The 21,517-nt window shown below is 33.8% G+C and overlaps 1 protein-coding gene across 4 annotated transcripts in view; it reads right to left on the bottom strand.

Moving 5' to 3' along the window:
• TOPBP1 (DNA topoisomerase II binding protein 1) overlaps window positions 1–21,517 on the bottom strand; it is a 79,853-nt gene that overhangs the window by 55,894 nt on the left and 2,442 nt on the right. For 2 of the 4 annotated variants that reach the window (XM_082392618.1, XM_082392615.1), the window contains exons 3-10: window positions 20,917–21,051; window positions 19,301–19,444; window positions 18,446–18,627; window positions 17,014–17,210; window positions 15,378–15,557; window positions 14,493–14,653; window positions 12,625–12,788; window positions 12,226–12,476 (exon numbers count right to left, since the gene is read on the bottom strand). In XM_082392618.1, the coding sequence (XP_082248744.1) occupies window positions 12,226–12,476; window positions 12,625–12,788; window positions 14,493–14,653; window positions 15,378–15,557; window positions 17,014–17,210; window positions 18,446–18,627; window positions 19,301–19,444; window positions 20,917–21,051 (1,414 nt within the window). Of the gene's footprint in view, window positions 1–12,225; window positions 12,477–12,624; window positions 12,789–14,492; window positions 14,654–15,377; window positions 15,558–17,013; window positions 17,211–18,445; window positions 18,628–19,300; window positions 19,445–20,286; window positions 20,417–20,916; window positions 21,052–21,517 lie in introns of those variants that run through there. The other 2 variants (XM_082392617.1, XM_082392616.1) reach the window with 2 other exon arrangements.

Below are 21,517 nucleotides of genomic sequence, written 5' to 3'. Positions count from 1 at the left end.
CTAAAAATAGAATTACCATATGACCCAGCAATCCCACTACTGGGCATACACCCAGAGAAAACCATAATTCAAAAAGACACATGCACCCCAATGTTCACTGCAGCACTATTTACAATAGCCAGGACATGGAAGCAACCTAAATGCCCATTGACAGATGAATGGATAAAGAAGATGTGGTACATATATACAATGAAATATTACTCAGCCATAAGAAGGAACGAAATTGGGTCGTTTGTAGAGATGTGGATGGATCTATAGACTGTCATACGGAGTGAAGTAAGTCAGAAAGAGAAAAACAAATATCGTATATTAACGCATATATGTGGAATCTAGAAAAATGGTACAGATGAACTGGTTTGCAGGGCAGAAAATGAGACACAGATGCAGTGAACAAACGTATGGACACCAAGGGGGGAAAGTGGCGGGGGGTGGTGGTGTGATGAATTGGGAGATTGGGATTGACATGTATACACTAATATGTATAAAATGGATAACTAATAAGAACCTGCTGTATAATAAAATAAATAAAATTAAATTAAAAAAAAATAAAGAGATTAGGAGCAGTTGCTCTACTGACTTGCTGTTTAAAAAAAAAAAGAAAATGCAGTTCCTAATATGTAATAAATATTATGAAATCAATGCTAAAAGTTTAAGGGGTAAAAACTTAGTATGTTTTTGAAAACTCTAGTGGTGCTGTGTTGAAGAGTAATGCCTTACAGCAGAGATAGGCAAACTACAGCCTAGGGGCCAAAGTGGGCCCATGGCCTGTGTATTAATGGTTTTTACATTTTTAAATGGTTGCAAAAACAGAACAAAACAAAATAGAATGTGTGACAGAGAAAGAATGTGGCTGGCAAAGCCCAAAATATTTACTGTCTGGCCTTTTACAAAAACAGTTTGCCAAGCCCTGCTTCATGGGATTCCAACAAGCCTGGAAGCTATTCAAGGATTCTTAACATTTATTTACATAGGCACTGTGCCTAAGTGCTTTACATGCATGTAATTAATGGTCATGATACTATTAGGTTCGTTCTATTGTTGTATCTATACTCTTTCTTCAAGAAGAATACCAGGCTTAAAGAGGTTATGTAACTTACCTAAAGTCATACAGTTATTAGGTGGCAGAAATGAGATATAAACCGAAGTCTGTCTGACTCCAGGGTCCATAACATTATGTTATAATGCCATCTTCTTATTTCTATTTCATCTCCAATAGACATGACCGTTTTCACTTTTAAACTAATTACTGTTTATATATACTTCAATTCCTACTTAATACAAGTATTTAAATTGCTCTTACTGACAACTCTGAAGAAGCAGTTTTGTCTAGAGCATTACTGATCAGTAGGTCAGGAGACTCTATGACCCTCAGTTTCATATTATAAGGAATAAGGGATAACAGTATATTTATAATTTATAGAGATGTATGAGGATGAATAAGCTTAGATGGAAATAAAGGTGACATGATACTATAAAACATTTTGGAAAGTAGTTTTTAAAATAGATATTTCTAATATAAAATGTAAAAACAAAATATTTTGCCATTAAAATTGTTCACAATCACATCTAGGAGGAAAAAAACAACTTTGTTTGATGTCTATATATAGGTGGTGAGATGGGAAGAAGGAAGAAGCCCAGGGGAATTTTAGACTACTAGAAGAACAAACTAGAAATACTAAGTTCTTATAAATGATAAGTAAAACCCTGAAGTTATTAAAGACTCAGAATAAATTAACATGTTCTACAGTAGTTCTTCCCATTTATTTTAGAAATAAAACCCTTTCTCAAATAGATGTCATTCGGTAGCCCAACAGACTACTGAATAATAATAGGCTTTTTGACAAGCCTATTATTGAAAAAGCTCTCTCAAATCAAAAGTAAGTTTGTTTTAAGAAGTAATTGTAAAATACTTGATTACATTCTTCTAAATTAGGTGCTTGGGGATTCACTGAGATTTACTGTCACTAAATCCTTTAAAAGTCAGTAGACTACTAGCTGCTTTAGAAAGGAAGGTTTGAGAAACGAACTGCCTGCCTCCAGCAAGTACCCTTGTTGAAGGATAATGCATAAAACTACTTCCAGTCAATCTGTGGCTTCTTTATACTAGAACATCCTAAAAAATTAGGATGATCTGATATGATACACTACTAAAGCATGAGCAAGTGGTCTGACAAAAGTCAATTCTGCAGTACACCGTGAAGAGAAATAGTGTGGATAAAAAAATAAGAATACTGAAAGTTCCCTTCTAGAAATATGGTAGGCTAGACATTCAAAACCCACTCACTAAAAACACCTGAAATACAGGATGAAATATTAAAGGTATCCTTATAAATACATAGCTGAGTTTGCAAGAAAGCAAGGGAAATTCTCAAGGGCTAAAAATGAAGTAGTAGCATGAATTCAGATCACTAAGTGATTACTAAAGCTAACGATTACCATCTATTTTGGCAGTGACCCTATACCCTTAGAATTTAAGGATATCACATAGAGGGATAAGAGTCAAGCCTTTGGTCTCACACAAATTAGAGGTGGGGCAGAGTATAGCTTACCACTCAGAAACCCTAAAGGGAAATGCCTTCAGTGAAAATGTCGAGCAAAACCCAATCAACCACCACTACCACCAAGTCCACCCTGCAAAAGATGACAAGTACACTTTATTTTTCTGAGGCACAGAAGAACATTTATGAAAACCACTTCCTAAACACCTCATAGACCAAAGATATGGTAAAATTAGAATATATTTAGACTTGAACAAGTACAAAAATGCTACATAAAAGATCTTTTGAAATATAACTGAGTTAGTACTTTCAGAGAAATCTATTGACATAAACACTTAGATAAAAAGACTACAAAAAAACAAATTGTGCAACTTAAGAAATCAGAAGAAAAAAGAGAAGAAAAAAAAGAATAAGACAATAAATTAATGAAACAAAAACAAAAATCAAAGTTGGTTTGTTAAAAAGACTAATAAAACTGGTGTTTAAGTCTCCTAGAAAATATAGCTTACCAAAATTTATTCAGGAAGAAACAGAACAATGAAATAGTTTCATATCCATTAAATAAATCTGTACTATAAAATCTTCCTACAAAAAAACACCAGGCCGTTAGACAGATGAGTTTCATCACACATTCAAGTATAAGGGAACTCCAATCTTACACAAACTGAGATTAAAGAAAAAAAAAAAAAGTAACTCACCAATCCATTTTATCAATAATAACAAAACCCAACAAAGACAACAGGAAAAGGAAAATTATAGGCCAATATCACACTGAATAGATAAAATCCTAAATAAAATATTAGTAAACTGAACACAGTAAAAAAAAGATGAATGTATCATATCCAGAAGAATTTAAACTTGATTTAACAATGTAAAATCTACTAATGCAATTTACCACATCAAGGAGAAAAAACCATATGATAATTCTAATGAGCACAGGAAAAGTACATAGTACCCAGATCAAAGCCCTAAAGAATAAAAACTACAAAACTTTTAGAAGAAAACATACAAGAAAAGCATAATTATGTTAGATTTGGCAATGATTTCTTAATTATGACACCAAAAACACAGGCAATGAGAAAACAATAGATAAATTGGACTTCATCACAATTAAAACTTTTGTCCATCAAAGAATACAGGGTGAAAAGGCTAGGCAAAGAATGGGTGAAAATATATGCAAATCATATATCTGATAAGGGATCAGTATTCAAAATACATAAAGAACTCCTACTACTCAGGAACAAAAAAAAGCAACCCAATTGAATAAACATTTCTCCAAAGAAGATTTATAGATGGCCAATAAAAACATGAAATGATGCTCAACGTCACTAATCATCAGGGAAATGCAAATCAAAACCACCAGTGAGATACCACTTCATACCCATTAGGATGATATTTATTAAAAAACCCCAGAAAAACAATATGTTGGTGAGGATGCAGAGAAACTGGAACCCTTGTGCATTGCTGGTGAGAATGTAAAGTGGTACACCACTGTGGAAAACAGCAAGGTGGTTTCCCAAAAAATTAAACATAGAATTACCATATGACTTATCAATTCCACTTCTGGGACTATATCTAAAAGAAATGAAAGCAGGGACTTGAACAGATATCTGTACAGCAACGTTCACAGCACCATTATTTACAATAGCCAACCACAGAGAAAACTCAAGTGTCCATCAACAGAAAGGAACAGACAATTCCAACATACAATGAAGTATTATTCAACTTTAATAAGGAATGAAATTCTGACACATGCTAAAACATGGATGAAACTTGAGGACATTACGCTAAGTGAAATAAGCCAGACACAAAAGGACAGATATTGTATGAGTCCATTTATATGAGCTACCTAGAATGGTCAAATTCATAGAGACAGAAAATAGAGTGGTGGTTGCCAGGGACTAGGCGGAGGGAGGAATACAGAGTTACTGTTTAATGGCTATAAAGTTTCAGTTTGGGAAGATAAAAAAGTTCTGGCATGAATGGTAATAATGGTGGCACAATAAGTGTGAATGTAGTACCACTAAATTGTACACCTAAGAACAGTTAAAATGGTAAATTTTATGTTAGGCATATTTTACCACAATTTTTAAAAACTCAATATCCAAAATGTTCTATAGAAAAGTTTAAATATGAGATCTAATATTAAAAATATTTCATTCTTATATACCAGCAAACAGTTCAAAAATGTAATTTTAAGACATAAGAATTAAAATATCAAAAAGAACAAATGAACATAAATAGAAAACAAAAAATTAGGAATAGTTGTTAACATAGCATGTGTAAGATCTTATGAATGTAGTTATACTTTATTGAAAAACATTAAAAAAGATAAAACTGTATGCTGATATTCTATATTCATGGAAAGGAAGATCTTTTCATTGTAAAGATGTCAATTCTGCTCCAAATTATAAATTCAATACAATCCCAACCAAATTCCCATACTGATTTATGCAAACTGACAAACTAATTTTAAATATTAGAAGCAAAGGTCCAAGAAAGGGTATGACACTTTTGTAAAGAAAATTGGAGAGTCCTTTTATTTCAGATATCAAAACATATTACACAAAGCTATTATAATAAGATGGTTTATCAGTGCGGTATCTCAATGGAACAGAATAAAAAGCTTAAACACAGATCCCCACTTAACAGACCCTTAATAAATGACAGGGGCGGCAGTGCAAATCAGTAGAGAAAGGATGGCCTATTCAATAAAAAGTTTGAAAACAAGTGATTATCCACTTGGATAATCTGAACGCTTCTTATCAAATACAAAAATCAACTCCATGTGGACTGAAGACATAATGTGGAAAGAAAGGCAAAACTTTAAGACTTCTAAAAAATATACATAAAAATAACTTTATGACCTTCAGATAGGAAAACTTGTATAAAATAGAAAACCACAAACCACAAAATAACAGATTGAAAAATCCAACTACTTTAAAATATTTGTCAAATAACACTCAAAAAGATGCTCTACCTTATTAGCAATCAGTTATACAATTAAAACCACAATGAGATCCCACTTTACAGCCATCAAATTAATAAGAATTTCAAGTCTTATGGGAAATTCGGAATGTTGAAAGGATGTGCAACAGGGATCCTTACTATTGTTCTAGTATAAAGTGGTAAACTAGAACAAACACTTCAAAAAGCAACATGCATTATGTAAGAAAGTGGAAGACGTACATATCCCAGGAATCAGCCATGCCCACCTTAGAAAAATTCTTACTCATGTGCACAGAGACGTACATAAGAACAATCTCAGCAGTACGGTTTGTACTGTATCGGCAAAACAACAAAGCAAAACCAAAAAAAACACAATAAAAATATCCTTAGGTGGGAAAATAGATAAACTGTGGTATGTTCATATACCAGTGTGGTACATTCATAACCAGTTACTTGGATGAGATGAATATCTCTCATGCTGAGGTTAGGATAGCAAAAGAGTACATACCATGTATCACTTATGTAAGTTAAAATACACACAAAACAAAGTAGTGTATATATTACTTACAGATATATACACGTTGTAAACCACAAAGAAAATGGGAAGGGGTTCACAGGAGAATTTTGACCAAGTAGAATATTTTATTTTTTCTAATAGCTAGATTAGTAGTATAAGGTTACTCATTAAATTATTCTTTATATGTTTTTGGATGTATTAAATACTTCATAATAAATTTTTTAACACCTTTATCGGAGTATAATTGCTTTACAATATTGTTTGTTTCTGCTGTATAACAAAGCGAATAGGCTATATGCATACGAATATACCCATACCCCCCACCTTCTTGTGTCTCCCTCCCACCCTCCCTATCCCAACCCTCTAGGTGGACCCAAAGCACAGAGCTGATCTCCCTGTGCTAGGCAGATGTTTCCCACTAGCTATCTATTTTACATTTGGTAGTGTAAATATGTCAATGTTACTCTTTCACTTCATCCCAGCTTACCCTTCCCCCTCCCTGTGTCCTCAAGTCCATTCTCTTCGTCTGCGTCTTTATTCCTGTCCTGCCCCTAGGTTCATTAGAACCTTTCTTTTTTTAAGATTCCATATATGTGTTACCATACGGTATTTTTCACTTTCTGACTTACTTCACTCTGTAAGACAGACTCTAGGTCCACCCACCTCACTACAAATAACTCAATTTTGCTTCTTTTTATGGTTGAGTAATATTCCATTGTATACATTGCCACATCTTCTTTATCCAGTCATCTGTCCATGGATACTTAGGTTGCTTCCATGTCCTGGCTATTGTAAATAGTGCTGCAATAAACATTGTGGTACATGACTCTTTGAATTATGGTATTCTCAGGGTATATGCCCAGTAGTGGGATTGCTGGGTCATAGGGTAGTTCTATTTTTAGTGTTTTAAGGAACCTCCATACTGTTCTCCATAGTGGCTGCACCAATTTACTTTCCCACCAACAGTGCAAGTGGGTTCCCTTTTCTCCACACCCTCTCCAGCATTTATTGTTTGTAGATTTTTTGATGATGGCCATTCTTACCAGTGTGAGGTGATACCTCATTGTAGCTTTGATTTGCATTTCTTTAATGATTAGTGAGGTTGAGCATCCTTTCATGTGCTTGTTGGCAATCTATATATCTTCTGTGGAGAAATGTCTATTTAGGTCTTCTGCCCATTTTTGGATTGGGTTTTTTTTGACATTGAGCTGCGTAAGCTGCTTGTATATTTTGGAGATTAATCCTTTGTCAGCTGCTGCATTTGCAAATATTTTCTCCCACTCTGAGGGTTGTCTTTTCATCTTGTTTATGATTTCTATTGCTGTGCAAAAGGCTTTACGTTTCATTAGGTCCCATTTGTTTACTTCTGTTTTTATTTCCATTTCTCTAGGAGGGGGGTCAAAAAGGATCCTGCCGTGATTTATGTCATAGAGTGTTCTGCCTATGTTTTCCTCTAAGAGTTTTATAGTGTCTGGCCTTATATTTAGATCTTTAACCCATTTTGAGTTTATTTTTGTATATGGTATTACAGAGTCTTCTAACTTCATTCATTTACATGTAGCTGTCCAGTTTTCCCAGCACCACTTATTGAAGAGGTTGTCTTTTCTCCATTGTATATTCTTGTCTCCTTTATGAAAGATAAGGTGACCATTATAGGCAGGGGTTTATCTCTGGGCTTTCTATCCTGTTCCATTGATCAATATTTCTGTGTTTGTGCTAGCACCATACTGTCTTGCTTACTGTAGCTTTGTAGTATAGCCTGAAGTCCAGGAGCCTGATTCCTCCAGCTCTGGTTTTCTTTCTAAAGATTGCATTGGGTATTTGGGTTCTTTTGTGTTTCCATACAAATTGTGAAATTTTTTGTTCTAGTTCTGTGAAAAATGCCATTGGTAGTTTGATAGGGATTGCACTGAATCCATAGATTGCTTTGGGTAGTATAGTCATTTTCACAATGTTGATTCTTCCAAAGCAGAACATGGTGTATCTGTTTGTATCATCTTTAATTTCTTTCATCAGTGTCTCATAGTTTTCTGCATACAGGTCTTTTATCTGCTTAGGTAGGTTTATTCCTAGGTATTTTATTCTTTTTGTTGCAATGGTAAATGGGAGTGTTTCCTTAATTTCTTTCAGATTTTTCGTCGTTAGTATATAAGAATGCAAGAGATTTCTGTGCATTAATTTTGTATCCTGCTACTCTACCAAATTCATTGATTAGCTCCAGTAGTTTTCTGGTAGCATCTTTAGGATTTTCTATGTATAGTATCATGTCATCTGCAAACAGTGCCAGTTTTACTTCTTCTTTTCTGATTTGGATTCCTCTTATTTCTTTTTCTCCTCTGACTGCTGTGGGTAAAACTTCCAAAACTATGTTGAATACTGGTGAGACTGAGCACCCTTGTCTTGTTCCTGATCTTAGAGAAAATGGTTTCAGTTTTTCACCTTTGAGAAGGATATTGACTGTCGGTTTGTCATATATGTCCTTTATTAAGTTGAGGTAGGTTCCCTCTGTGCCCACTTTCTGGAGAGTTTTTATCATAAATGGGTGTTGAATTTTGTCAAAAGTTTTCTGCATCTACTGAGATTACCATATGGTTTTTATCCTTCAATTTGTTAATACTGTGTATCACATTGATTGATTTGTGTATACTGAAGAATCCTTGCATTCCTGGGATAAACCCCACTTGATCATGGTGTATGATACTTTTAGTGTGCTGTTGGATTCTGTTTGCTATTATTTTGTTGAGGATTTTTGCATCTATGTTCATCAGAGATATTGGCCTGTAGTTATTTTTGTGACATCATTGTTTGGCTTTGGTATCAAGGTGATGGTGGCCTTGTAGAATGAGTTTGGGAGTGTTCTTCCCTCTGCTATATTTTGGAAGCATTTGAGAAGGATAGGTGTTAACTCTTCTCTAAATGTTTGATAGAATTCGCCTGTGAAGCCATCTGGTCCTGCACTTTTGTTTGTTGGAATGTTTTTAATCACAGTTTCAATTTCAGTGCTTGTGATTGGTCTGTTCATATTTTCTGTTTCTTCCTGGTTCAGTCTTGGCAGGTTGTGCATTTCTAAGAATCTTTCCATTTCTTCCAGGTTGTCCATTTTATTGGCATAGAGTTGCTTGTAGTAATCTCTCATGATCTTTTGTATTTCTGCAGTGTCAGTGGTTACTTCTCCTTTTTCATTTCTAATTCTATTGATTTGAGTCTTCTCCCTTTTTCTCTTGATGAGTCTGGCTAATGGTTTATCAATTTTGTTTATCTTCTCAAAGAACTAGCTTTTAGTTTTACTGATCTTTGCTATCGTTTCCTTCATTTCTATTTCACTGATTTCTGATCTGATCTTTATGATTTCTTTCCTTCTACTAACTTTGGGGTTTTTTTGTTCTTCTTTCTCTAATTGCTTTAGGTGTAAGGTTAGGCTGTTTGTTTGAAATTTTTCTTGTTTCTTCAGGTAGGATTGTATTGCTATAAACTTCCTCCTTAGAACTGCTTTTGCTGCATCCCAGAGGTGTTGTGTCATCGTGTTTCCATTGTCATTTGTTTCTAGGTATTTTTTGATTCCCTCTTTGATTTCTTCAGTGATCTCTTGGTGATTTAGTAGTGTGTTGTTTAACCTGCATGTGTTTATATGTTTTACAGATTTTTTCCTGTAATTGATACCTAGTTTCATAGCGTTGTGATTGGAAAAGATACCTGATACAATTTCAATTTTCTTAAATTTACCAAGGCTTGATTTGTGACCTATGATATGGTCTATCCTGGAGAATGTTCCATGAGCATTTGAGAAGAAAGTGTATTCTGCTGCTTTTGGATGGAATGTCCTATAAATATCAATTAAGTCCATCTTGTTTAATGTCATTTAAAGCTTGTGTTTCCTTATTTATTTTCATTTTGGATGATCTGTTCATTGGTGAAAGTGGGGTGTTAAAGTCCCCTACTATGATTGTGTTACCGTCGATTTCCCCTTTTATGGCTGTTAGCATTTGCCCTATGTATTGAGGTGCTCCTATGTTGGGTGCATAAATACTTACAATTGTTATATCTTCTTCTTGGATTGATCCCTTCATCATTATGTAGTGTCTTCTTGGTCTCTTGTAATAGTCTTTATTTTAAAGTCTATTTTGTCTGATATGAGTATTGCTACTCCAGCTTTCTTTTGATTTCCATTTGCATGGAATACCTTTTTCCATCCCCTCACTTTCAGTCTGTATGTGTCCCTAGGTCTGAAGTGGGTCTCTTGAAGACAGCATATATATGGGTCTTGTTTTTGTATCCATTCAGCCAGTCTATGTCCTTTGGTTGGAGCATTTAGCCCATTTACATTTAAGGTAATTATCGATATGTATGTTCCTATTACCATTTTCTTAATTGTTTTGGGTTTGTTATTGTAGGTCTTTTCCTTCTCTTGTGTTTCCTGCCTAGAGAAGTTCCTTTAGCATTTGTTGTCAAGTTGGTTTTGTGGTGATGAATTCTTAGTTTTTGCTTGCCTGTAAAGGTTTTAATTTCTCTGTTGAATCTGAATGACATCCTTGCTGGGTTCAGTAATCTTGGTTGTAGGTCTTTCCCTTTCATCACTTTAAACATGTCCTGCCACTCCCTTCTGTCTTGCTGAGTTTCTACTGAAAGATCAGCTGTTAACATTATGGGGATTCCCTTGTATGTTATCTGTTGCTTTTCCCTTGCTGCTTTTAATATTTGCTCTTTGCATTTAATTTTTGATACTTTGATTAACATGTGTCTTAGCGTGTTTCTCCTTGGATTTATCCTGTATGGGACTCTCTGCGCTTCCTGGACTTGATTGACTACGTCCTTTCCCATGTTAGGGACGTTTTCAACTACAATCTCTTCAAATATTTTCTCAGTCCCTTTCTTTTTCTTTTCTTCTTCTGGGACCGCTATAATTCGAATGTTGGTGCGTTTAATGTTGTCCCAGAGGTCTCTGAGACTGTCCTCAATTCTTTTCATTCTTTTTTGTTTATTCTGCTCCCTGGCAGTTATTTCCACCATTTTATCTTCCAGCTCACTTATCCGTTCTTCTGCTTCAATTATTCTGCTATTGATTCCTTGAGTATTTTTAATTTCAGTAATTGTGTTGTTCATCACTGTTTGTTTGCTCCTTAGTTCTTCTAGATCCTTGATAAATGTTTTTTGTATTTTCTCCATTCTGTTTTTGAGATTTTGAATCATCTTTACTATCATTACTCTGCATTCTTTTTCAGGTAGGTTGCCTATTTCATCTTCATTTATTTGTCTTGTAGGTTTTTACCTTGCAACATGTTTTTTTGTTGTGTCATTTTTTTTTTTTTTTTTTTTGATGGGTGGTGCTGTCTTACTGGTTGTTTGGCCTGAGACGTCCAGCACTGGAGTCTGCAGGCAGTTGGATAGAGCCGGGTCTTGATGCTGAGATGAGGACCTCCGGGAGGTGTCACTCCAATTAATATCCCCTGGGGTCTTATGTTCTCTGTTAGTCCAGTGGTTTGAACTCAGAGCTCCCACCACAGGAGTTTGGGCTTGACCTCTGGCCTGGGAACCAAGATTCCGTAAGCCTCATGGGGAAGGGGAGGGAAGGGGAGGGAAGGGGAGGGAAGGGGAGGGAAGGGGAGGAAAGGGGAGGGGAGGGGAGGGAAGGGAAGGGACGGAGCAGTACAATATCAGAGAATAAAAAACAAAATACAATTAGAAAGATAAAAAATATATTAGGAAAAATAAAACTATAATTGAAACAACTGCAACAAGGTAAAATAAAACCACAACAGAAAAAGAAAAAAAAAAAAGGGTTGGGGGCGGGAACAAGCCAAAAGGAGAGAAGAATAACAAAGCATAAAGAATAAAAAAATAAGAAATGCTGCCCACAACTCTTTACTGGCAATTTTGCTTACCACACTGAGAAGACTACATCCTGAGATGGTAGTCTACAGTGCAGCATTATACCCATCAAAGAGCACAATTACCAAGTAAGAGGCATTTGTTACAAGATTAAAATAAAAGCTCAGGGTGTTACAAACTCACACAAACCAAGTGATTCCTGTGTATAAAACAGATCTAAGAGGAACAAGTGAGTTGAAGAGAGAAGAGGGAGTCAGAAGGTCCAGAATCCCTTAGCCTTGCCTGTTTAAAAAAAAGAAGTAACACACATAAAACTTCAAGGGAAGAAAAACGTAAGTTTAAGTAAATTCTAGAGAACCTGGCAGAAATCACATATGTATGTATTCTGCTACCAAAATATTTTAATGACTGTAAACACTAATCACTCTTTCTTACCTATGGTTGGGTTATTAGTCGCATATTGAGAGAGCAGATCTTCATCAGCTTCCTCATGCTTTCCATTAGGAGCAAAGTCTTTCTTAGAGAAGCTGCTGTTCTTCCTTTTTAAAAGGGTTGTTTTACTTTCAGGTTGATCTGAAACTGGAATTTCCACTGGCTGGTAGTTAGCATGGATATATGGCTCTTCAGGAAGCATATTACCTTTACTAAAACACTCTAGCAACCATTTTGCTCCCACTACATGAGGCCTACAAAAATAGTACATAGTTATATATTAGTTTAAACTATAAAGACCACAATCCCACTTGCCATGCAGTTTACATAACTGCCGGGACATGCAATTTAAAAAAAATTATTACAGCGTAGAAATTGCTTTGAATTAAAAACTGACAAAACCTGTGGGCTGATTTATCCCAAAACTGCTTCAATTCATCATCATAATCTCCCACAATAACATGAGTTACATCTTCATTGAGCTGATTAAAACGAACTCCACCTCCACTGTTAATAAGTCTTCTCAGTTTATCTAGCTTTCTGCCACTAAAACCGCAAAGATAGATCTGCAAAGAAAGAAAACATTTACTTTAGATTAATATATTTAAAATGGCTTATTTCTCTCAATAGAAACCTATTTATTAAAAGCATATATCTAAATCCATTGTGTGTAAATAAGACAACTCTTGTTTACATTTTAAGATACATTAAGAAGTGAAGTATATTCTGAAGGTTTGAATTTTAAAGTATTCTTAAATTTTATCATTTCTTCACAATCCCATAGCATTATTACCCTTTACAGTAGACACTACTTGATAAGTATTCTGAGGCTTTAAATAAAATAGAAGCCAGAATAATTCAATTATCTTCTGAACATTAGTGCATAGCAATTTCTAAAATCAGGTAGCTTCTTAAATTGGCCTTACTACTTTTAAATTTTAAAGTAATTACAGAAATAAACTGGCGTTGAACACTTGAATTCAGAAAAGCTAGGTTTAAATTTTGGTTCAGCTGCCAATGATTAACCACATGACCACCTCAAGATACTCAGACTCTTTAAACCAATTTTCTTACTTATATACTGAGATATCTTTTTCACAGAGTTGATTAAACAAGAAAATTTAAGTCAAAGAGCTAAGCAGAATGCTTAGGATGATACGTAAGCAGTAACTTATTTTTAACTATCAATATGTATATATATACTTTTTGAGGCACGGATGGGGTTATGTATATATTTAAACCAATTTAATCAATATAACAATCTTCTTCAACTCTATTTTACATAACGTGTCTTTAAAAAACTTCTTAATGACCAATCTATTCCTAACTGCATTTATATCCCAAACTAAATAACCTCCATCACTAGAATACACTTTAACAAAAATGAGGAATCATATGTTTTTCTGTAAGAATAATTAAGTCATATCCAGAATTAGTATAGTCTAGATAAAAGATTATACAACACACTTCTTGTTCTGCTAGTAAACTGGTAAGTTTTAAAAGTATAGAAAGGAAGGTAATTTGCCCAATTTCCTTAACAATAAAGTTAAATCTTTGCTACTCTAGAATTAATGCTTAGCCTATTGATTCTACAAGCAAGAATATATTAAGTATTCAGTTCTAGAAGATATATATGATGATCCCATCAAAGGCACTTATAAGATAGTTACTCAGACACTAAAAAATAAAATAGCCCAAGAGATATTAAACAAAGCAGTGCACCTAATGGTTAGGAATATAGGCTTTGGAGTAGATGTCTGGCTACTTAATGTCTGTGAAATTCTGAACAGGAACTTCAATCCTCTAAGTATCAGTCTCAATATTATCTGTTTTAGAGTTATTTGTGGGAATTAAATGGGATTATATATAAAACGTATCAACAATGTATATGAAATAATTAGCACAGTGTCTATCATATTATAAACACTTAATAAATGATAGCTATAAATAAAAATCCATTAAGTGGTTCAGAAACTAAATGCTCTCAAAACACAGTAGATGGAAAGATTAAGGTAGTTATTAGGAAGGTTCAGAGAAGAGTTGAAAAAAATGATATGAACTTTTAATGGATGAGAGATGAAGGTACATCCCAGGCAGAGAGCCCCTAATAGCTAAAAGATAGACATGGTCTAATGAGTGCATCTGCTTAGCTAGAGTGGAGGGCTTATGTAAATTAGGAACAAGCCCAACTCTGAAGGGTCTTCAAAGTGAAGCTACAAGTACTAAAGTATATTATCACTTACTGCATTTATTACATGATAAAGACATACCCGACAACCATCTAATAAATCTTCAGGTGCCTCAAATGCACTGACATCCAGATTTTCAAGTGTGGTCTCCACTTTGCTATTAAGAACTGAACTACATATCGATTCATTTATGCAACTTGCACTGATGTTGGAAATATCACTGACATCTGAAAGAGTACGACCTACATATTAAAAACAAAGATGTAATTTATGGAGATAAAATAATTGTGATTACATATTTTCCTACACATGAACTTTTCTTATACAAAAAGAGCCATGAACAATTTCTAAAGTAAGATTCAAATGCTTTTACTGAAATCTTGGTGGCAAAGTATGAAAAGGGAAAATGAAACTAATTAAGGCTCATATCTTATTTAAATGAAAATATATTTAATACATTCTCTTAATAGTGACTTGCTTCCAATAAAAATCTGAAGTTGCTGGCTTTAAGGTCCAGGAAAGTTACATTTGAAAAAAAATTTATAACATTTGTTAAATTGCCAACATAATACCTCCAAAACAGAAATGGTTTTAAATTTTTATGAATAGATGATCTACAACAATTGCAGCAAACTAATAAAGAAAATGTACTAATACCTGCATGCCAGTCAAGTTTTAAAAAATTAATTCTCTTAAGTCTTTATTAATATTCTTAATTTCTTTAATAATCTTGCACATTACATGAGAGTATGAAAGTTTGCATTCATTATAAAAAGAAATATCAGGAGTTCTGGACTAATTTTTAATACAATTTGGTTATTTTATTATACAATTATACCTGGAAGCATAGCAAGAAAAGATGGAATTCCCTACTGTATCTCCCTGATCCTATTAACAAATCAATTCTTACACAGAAAACTGACTGTCTTAAAACTGATTGTTTACTTTAATCCGAAAGAGACTTACTATCAGTTGTGTTGATCTGGCCAGTAGGAGTTGAAGTATCAGGCATAGTCTTTGTTTCTGGTCTAGGCTCTGTCTTATATATGGATTCATCCTGACAAAAACCTTTCTCAACACTGTCAAAAAACCACTGCACAGTCACACAGTGTACATTCCATCTCCTGGCACATTCATATTTTTGACCTATTATGTTCATTAAGAAAGAGAAACAGAGAGAGAGAGAGAGAAATGCAAACCATTAAAATCTTTGCAGAAATATTTAAATGACAGGTTATAAAAAAAATCTACCTGGGACAAAATTAAAGTTACCAGCAATTACTCTTACTTTTAACAGTATGCTATACAGTGTATTAAAAGGTAATATATTAGGTTATTGCTCAATTATATTTTCTATGTGTTGTTAAATACACATGCTATGTGAGGGGGTTTATCTTTTACAAAACTGCACAGAGACAGAGGCAACTGTGGGGTAACTCAATATTTTTGAGTACAGCCTCCATCATTTAAATTCTTTAAACCATTTTCTTAATCTGTAACATGGGGATAACTCACAGAACTATGTGGTTTAATAAACTGTATAAAATAACCGTGAAAATTATAAATGTCTGCAATATAAAAAACACCAACTTTCAAGAAACTACTCCTATGTCAACAGGATTCTACTTGAAGTCCAGGATAGAGAGGCAAATAGTTAAATAAGTCATATTAAAACTACGTATCTTTTATTACCTTACAACAACTTTTTAACACAATGTATTTTGAAATGGTATAGAGAAACTGAGGACAATATATAGTAAACAACAAGAAAGGTTTCTTTGACATTCTTGAGAGCTGAGCGATGTACTGTCTTCAGATTCAGAAAACCAATAGCAATTATCAACTTTACTCAATATCATAATTGGCCATACCCAAAGTTCTCACTTAAAGACAATTATTAATTGATTTTAATTTTTTCCCCTAATTTTACTTATTTAGGGAGCTTAATAAAACACAGTATGGATATAAAAAGATATAATAAAAATATTAATGAAACTCTGCTCTTATCAATTTTTATATATTTTAAGAGTACTGGTAAAAAAAATATTCTCCAGAATAAAGATTATAGAACACCAAAATTAACTGCAATTTTAAAGAATTCTTCTTCTTGGTAATATATTTTTCTTCTTTTGGTTGTCTCATGTTCTGCAAGGTGCATCTTCAAGTTAAAACTTGTAGTTCATTGAGTAAGGCTGATTCATTCAATTAAAAACTAAGCCAAGCCTTTAAAATTTATAATTAGAAAGAAATGTAATTTAGCGACATCTATTAGCTTTCTTGTTATTCATCCAAATCTCTCATCTCTTAAGTACTGGGTAACCGTGTGGGGACTTTAAAAAAAAAAAAACAAAAACAAAAGATCTGAAAATAAATTTAGATAAAACACCACTGGAAATTTTTGTTTTTTAATATTTATTCAATGACCTGATAAAGACTTGGGAAGTCATATAATTTTTCTGAAGATTATAAACCAAACTATGTTTGCAAGAAAAAAAATCATAGCAGATTTATGACATGTCAGAAGTAAAAGGTATTCTATAATGATCTTAAAATGTTAAATAGTAGAAAATGTTGCATTTGTTCATTTGGGAAACAGTTTTACCTTTTGGTTCTTGCACAATGAGGTGTGTACACTCATTCATTTTCAACTGTCCCATGTATTGACCTCCATGCTTAACTGTGAGTTGCTGAACTGCTTTCCTGTCTAAGCTACGTAAGCCAGTGACACAGATTATACAACCAAGAAAAATAGGACACTTGAAGTCTTCCATGTTTACATCGGTATATCTAGCTATTTTTCTGGGGAAAACAAACAATAAAAAAGAAAAAACATTAACATATTAAATATACCAGATAGTTTAAATTTTACCAGAAGAATAATGACAAACAACAGAAATATCACTAATGCTTTCCTCATTTTTTAGGATTTTAATCATTATTAACAAAAGGGAAACTGACAAACACACTTCAAATGATATTAACTGTTCATCTAACTCAAACCATGTCTCTAATAAAAACTAATGTTTCAGAGTCTCTCAAATAAAACTGTTTTACGGGAAAATATGTATTTCATTAACTGTAAATCCATGCTGGTCAAAGTGGTTCATTTTCCAAAATTATAAGTCTAAATTTCTACCTAAAAACCCAAAGGTTCTTTGGTTGCTTACTAGAAAAACAGACTTTTAATTCTTCCATTATACTATACAAATAATAAGGAATGATTTTTGGCAGAATGCCAACAAAAATATCATTATCATTCTGTTGCCATGCTAGGCCGATGTGCTGACGAAACAGGCTAGGAATAAGGGTGCCAACATGGAGACGTGTTTAGGATGTGCTAGATGGTGTTGAAAGGAAGACTGGAAAATGCCTGTTTAATTCAAACAGTGGTACCTTGACTTATTGGTTGTTAATCTAATTCTAATGGAAACTCAATTCTATCCTTTGAAATAGGCTCTAAGTTCCATGAGGGCAGGGATGCTGTCCTGTTTTGCTCTCCACTTACATCTGATGCCTAACTCAGGCCAGGTACATAAAATGGGCTCAGTTAATGTTTACTGAATGATCACATCTCAGTTAATGGCTTATATGTGTTTATATTCAACCTTAAATATGTCCCTTTTGGGAGGGAATACAAATGCCAAAGTGGCTAAAATTTACTCTCCATCTTAACAAGTTGACACAGTACTGAAGGATAAACGCAGCATAAAAGCTACAGTTGCCACACTGATTTTCTCAACTATTTTATAAATGTTTACTTCTGAAAACCATTTTATTATCAAAGCATTTCTTACTTTGTAGCTAATACTAAAGCCGATAGCCCATTCCACCTATCAACTTATACCTTGATAATAAGAGCTTGTAGATTATCTTTTGTTTTCATTGGAGAGAAGAGTAATGATCCTATTTTTGTCCCCAAATAACAAATCCAAAGAGGATACCATAAAACCTCCCCTATGAAAACCCACAATGTGCCAAAATGATTGAATGTATCATTTATTCAAATCTAGAAAATATCTGAATATCTTTCTTACTTCTCTTGTGACTTCTCCCAAAGTGTTTTTATCCAAGAAGGAAGTAAAATAGGTTTCTTCAGGTTTGCAGCAACTAAATACTTTTTGCTACCAACTTCTCCTGCAATAAGGTGAGTTACTGATATGTTAAGGTCTCTGTATACGCGTCCACCCATCATTTGTACGTATTTATGAACTTCTTCCTGTAGCCCCAAAAGAAAATATATTATTAATGCTGAAACAAACACTATGTCTTCCATTTTTTTATACAATATCCCATAAGCACCTTTTGTTGTTGTTAGCTTGAATGCACAAATGTTTCTCACCACTATAAAGTTAAATAATTAATGAAATTACTTTTTGGAAGATAAAGTATAAATTTTAGAATAATTACCTTTATATACATTATTTTCCTACATTTATCTTTTGCAACTTCATGAATTTAACTATGTTGGTTCTACAGTAAACACTATATATTTTAATATACTACATACATATTGATACTTAAAAATATACAAATTATATATAGAATATATAAAAACATACATGTAAATCTCAATCCTTTTTTAAAAGATTAAGTAACTATGGTGGAAAAATGTGACTCAAAAACAAACGGAAAATTACACAGGGAAAAAACTGAGTTTCCTTTTTAAATCAAAACAAAAAACTTCAACTAGCCAGTCTGCAATAAAAGATTCCACTGTATTCAATTTATTAAAAAATAAAATAAGATATACACTGTCATCTTGACTTGGTTATTGGTCATAAACACCAAGTGCAAGGTCTTTCAAAATATCCCCTACACAGTGAAAAGTTAAGTGTGGAAATATAATACATACATATTGACCATATTCCACTCAATACCGCAACACCTACCCTTTTATCATTTTCCAGGCTTGTACAAGATATGGTTACATCAGACATAACCATGTTATAAACTGGATGTTCAGCTCTTGGGACACATCGTTGGTGGTGCATACAAAATATGACTACTTGAGGACCAACAATTCTGCAGCCAAGCTACAAAAACAGAGAACGTTTACTAAGTAGAAAAAGACCTCCAGTCTTATAAAATTACATTTTGTAATACTGTATTTACCAATTCTTTACAGAAGTTGATGACCACTGCAGAAAAACCACCAAATTGTTACAAGAAAAAAAAATAACCATTATATAATTTCTCAGACACACCACACGTTAACATACACACACAAGCAAATCAAACAATGCACGCTATCAAAAGAAATAAGCTCCAAAAGCCACACTCACTCAAAATTGCCATTAAAATTTTAATCTCTGAAACAAACACAATCTTAGCAATAGGGGATATGAGTAACAGTCTTATGCCATAATAATTAGGAAATATCTACATTTACTTTTCAAATGAAGCACCCAGCCAATGAAGCAGTTAAAAAGTGTTGAGAGCCCAACTAACCCCCCTCTAAAAAACCTATTCTGCTACAAAAAAAGTATAATCCTAGGCAGTTCCTACATTTGTTTTTTAAATACTTTGTTTGCAACTCAATGTCTTTCCAAGGAAGACACACAAAGACTTCTCCTAAGGTATCACTTTCATTGATAACTGAGAAACGTGACAATCTTGCTCAACATCAGCACATCCAACCCAGACTAAAAAGCCTACAGCTGCCAAAGTCACCAAAGCATGACCGATGTAAACATCTACAAGGTAAATGATTATTGCTATCTTTTTAGTCAGTCATAAGAAAACTGAGTTTTCGATGCTATTGATTCTATCTTACAAGCGGTGTTATTTTCAAAAGGAGGGTAAGACCAACAATGCTTTTGGCAAAGGTGGGCACAGACCTTCCATATACTGTACAGACAGTATTGCATCTACCTACTCTTCTATGTTTTCTTCTCCTTCAAACAAGAATCACTTCTTTGTAATCTGGATGGAATTACAGCCAGTTTACTTTTATTTCAAAGCTTCTCTCTTGTCCAGACACCAAAAAAGTAATGAGTCAGTAGACTCTAGAATCAACAAAAAGAAATAAGATGGCTCAATGGTATATTAGCAATGCTCGGCCCGCAAATGCTTCCTTTAGCATATAATTTTTCAGACCCTATACAAAGTACAGGTACTAAAATTCAAGAGCACATAGGAAAGACAGTAAATAACCAAGGATTATGTTGAAGTCTTTTCCTACTCTACTATTTTTCCCTAATATATCTTGCAATCAAACTGAGTTTAAGTACAGTAGAACTTCATCAATAAAATGCTTCATTACTACAGGGTTAAATTATTCTAAGTGAAGTTAAATTTCCTGAAATATAAAAATTACATACTAACCAAAGCCTACTGTAATATGATTAACCTTGAAAAATACTATTCTGGTCTTCCAAAACCAAAGGACTCTTCTCAATTCATAATTTGCAAAATACTTCATGATCAGTAAAGAACTTACGTCTACTGAAGCAAAAACAAACCAAAAAACAGACTACCTGAAAGGACACACTAAAAGTTAGCAAACCTTTTTGAGATGATCAAAGACTTTGCCACTAAAAGGGTCACAGATATAAAGTGATCTGTCATTCTCCTTCATTTTCAATGCCTCTTCTTCTGTAATAATCTGAAGATATTCTTCTGATTGGAACTCTTTTATTGACTGAAAGAAAAAGAATGCATATGCAATAATTCACCTGTATTTATGTCCTATGAACTCTATCTTTAAAATTCATCTCAAACCCAGCCCTTCTCCTATTGAAAGGAACTGTCATCTCTCACTAGACCTGGGCAGAAGTCTCCAAAGTGGTTCCTTCTCCCTCCCTTGCCCTAAACCTATTCTCTACCCAGCAGCTGGTAATCTTTTTAACAATACAAAAAAGGTCATGTCACCCTGCTCAAAACCTCCAGCAGCTTCCCACCACACTCAGAATAAAATCCACATTTCTTACAATTGCCTGTAAGACCATAGAGTCTGGCCCCTGCCTGTCTCCCCACACTTACCTTCTTCCTCTAATCCCTTTTGCTCACTCTTCCCTAGCCACTCCTGCTTTCTTTTGCAACCTAGAACAAACTAAGCATGACCTCATTTAGAGGTTTTACTCTTTTTCCCGCTGCCTGGAATACTC

The sequence above is a fragment of the Balaenoptera borealis genome (assembly GCF_965194805.1).
Source record: "Balaenoptera borealis genome assembly, chromosome: 5".
In the NCBI taxonomy this organism is placed as follows: domain Eukaryota; kingdom Metazoa; phylum Chordata; class Mammalia; order Artiodactyla; family Balaenopteridae; genus Balaenoptera; species Balaenoptera borealis.
This window is presented reverse-complemented; position numbering and strand designations above follow the sequence as displayed.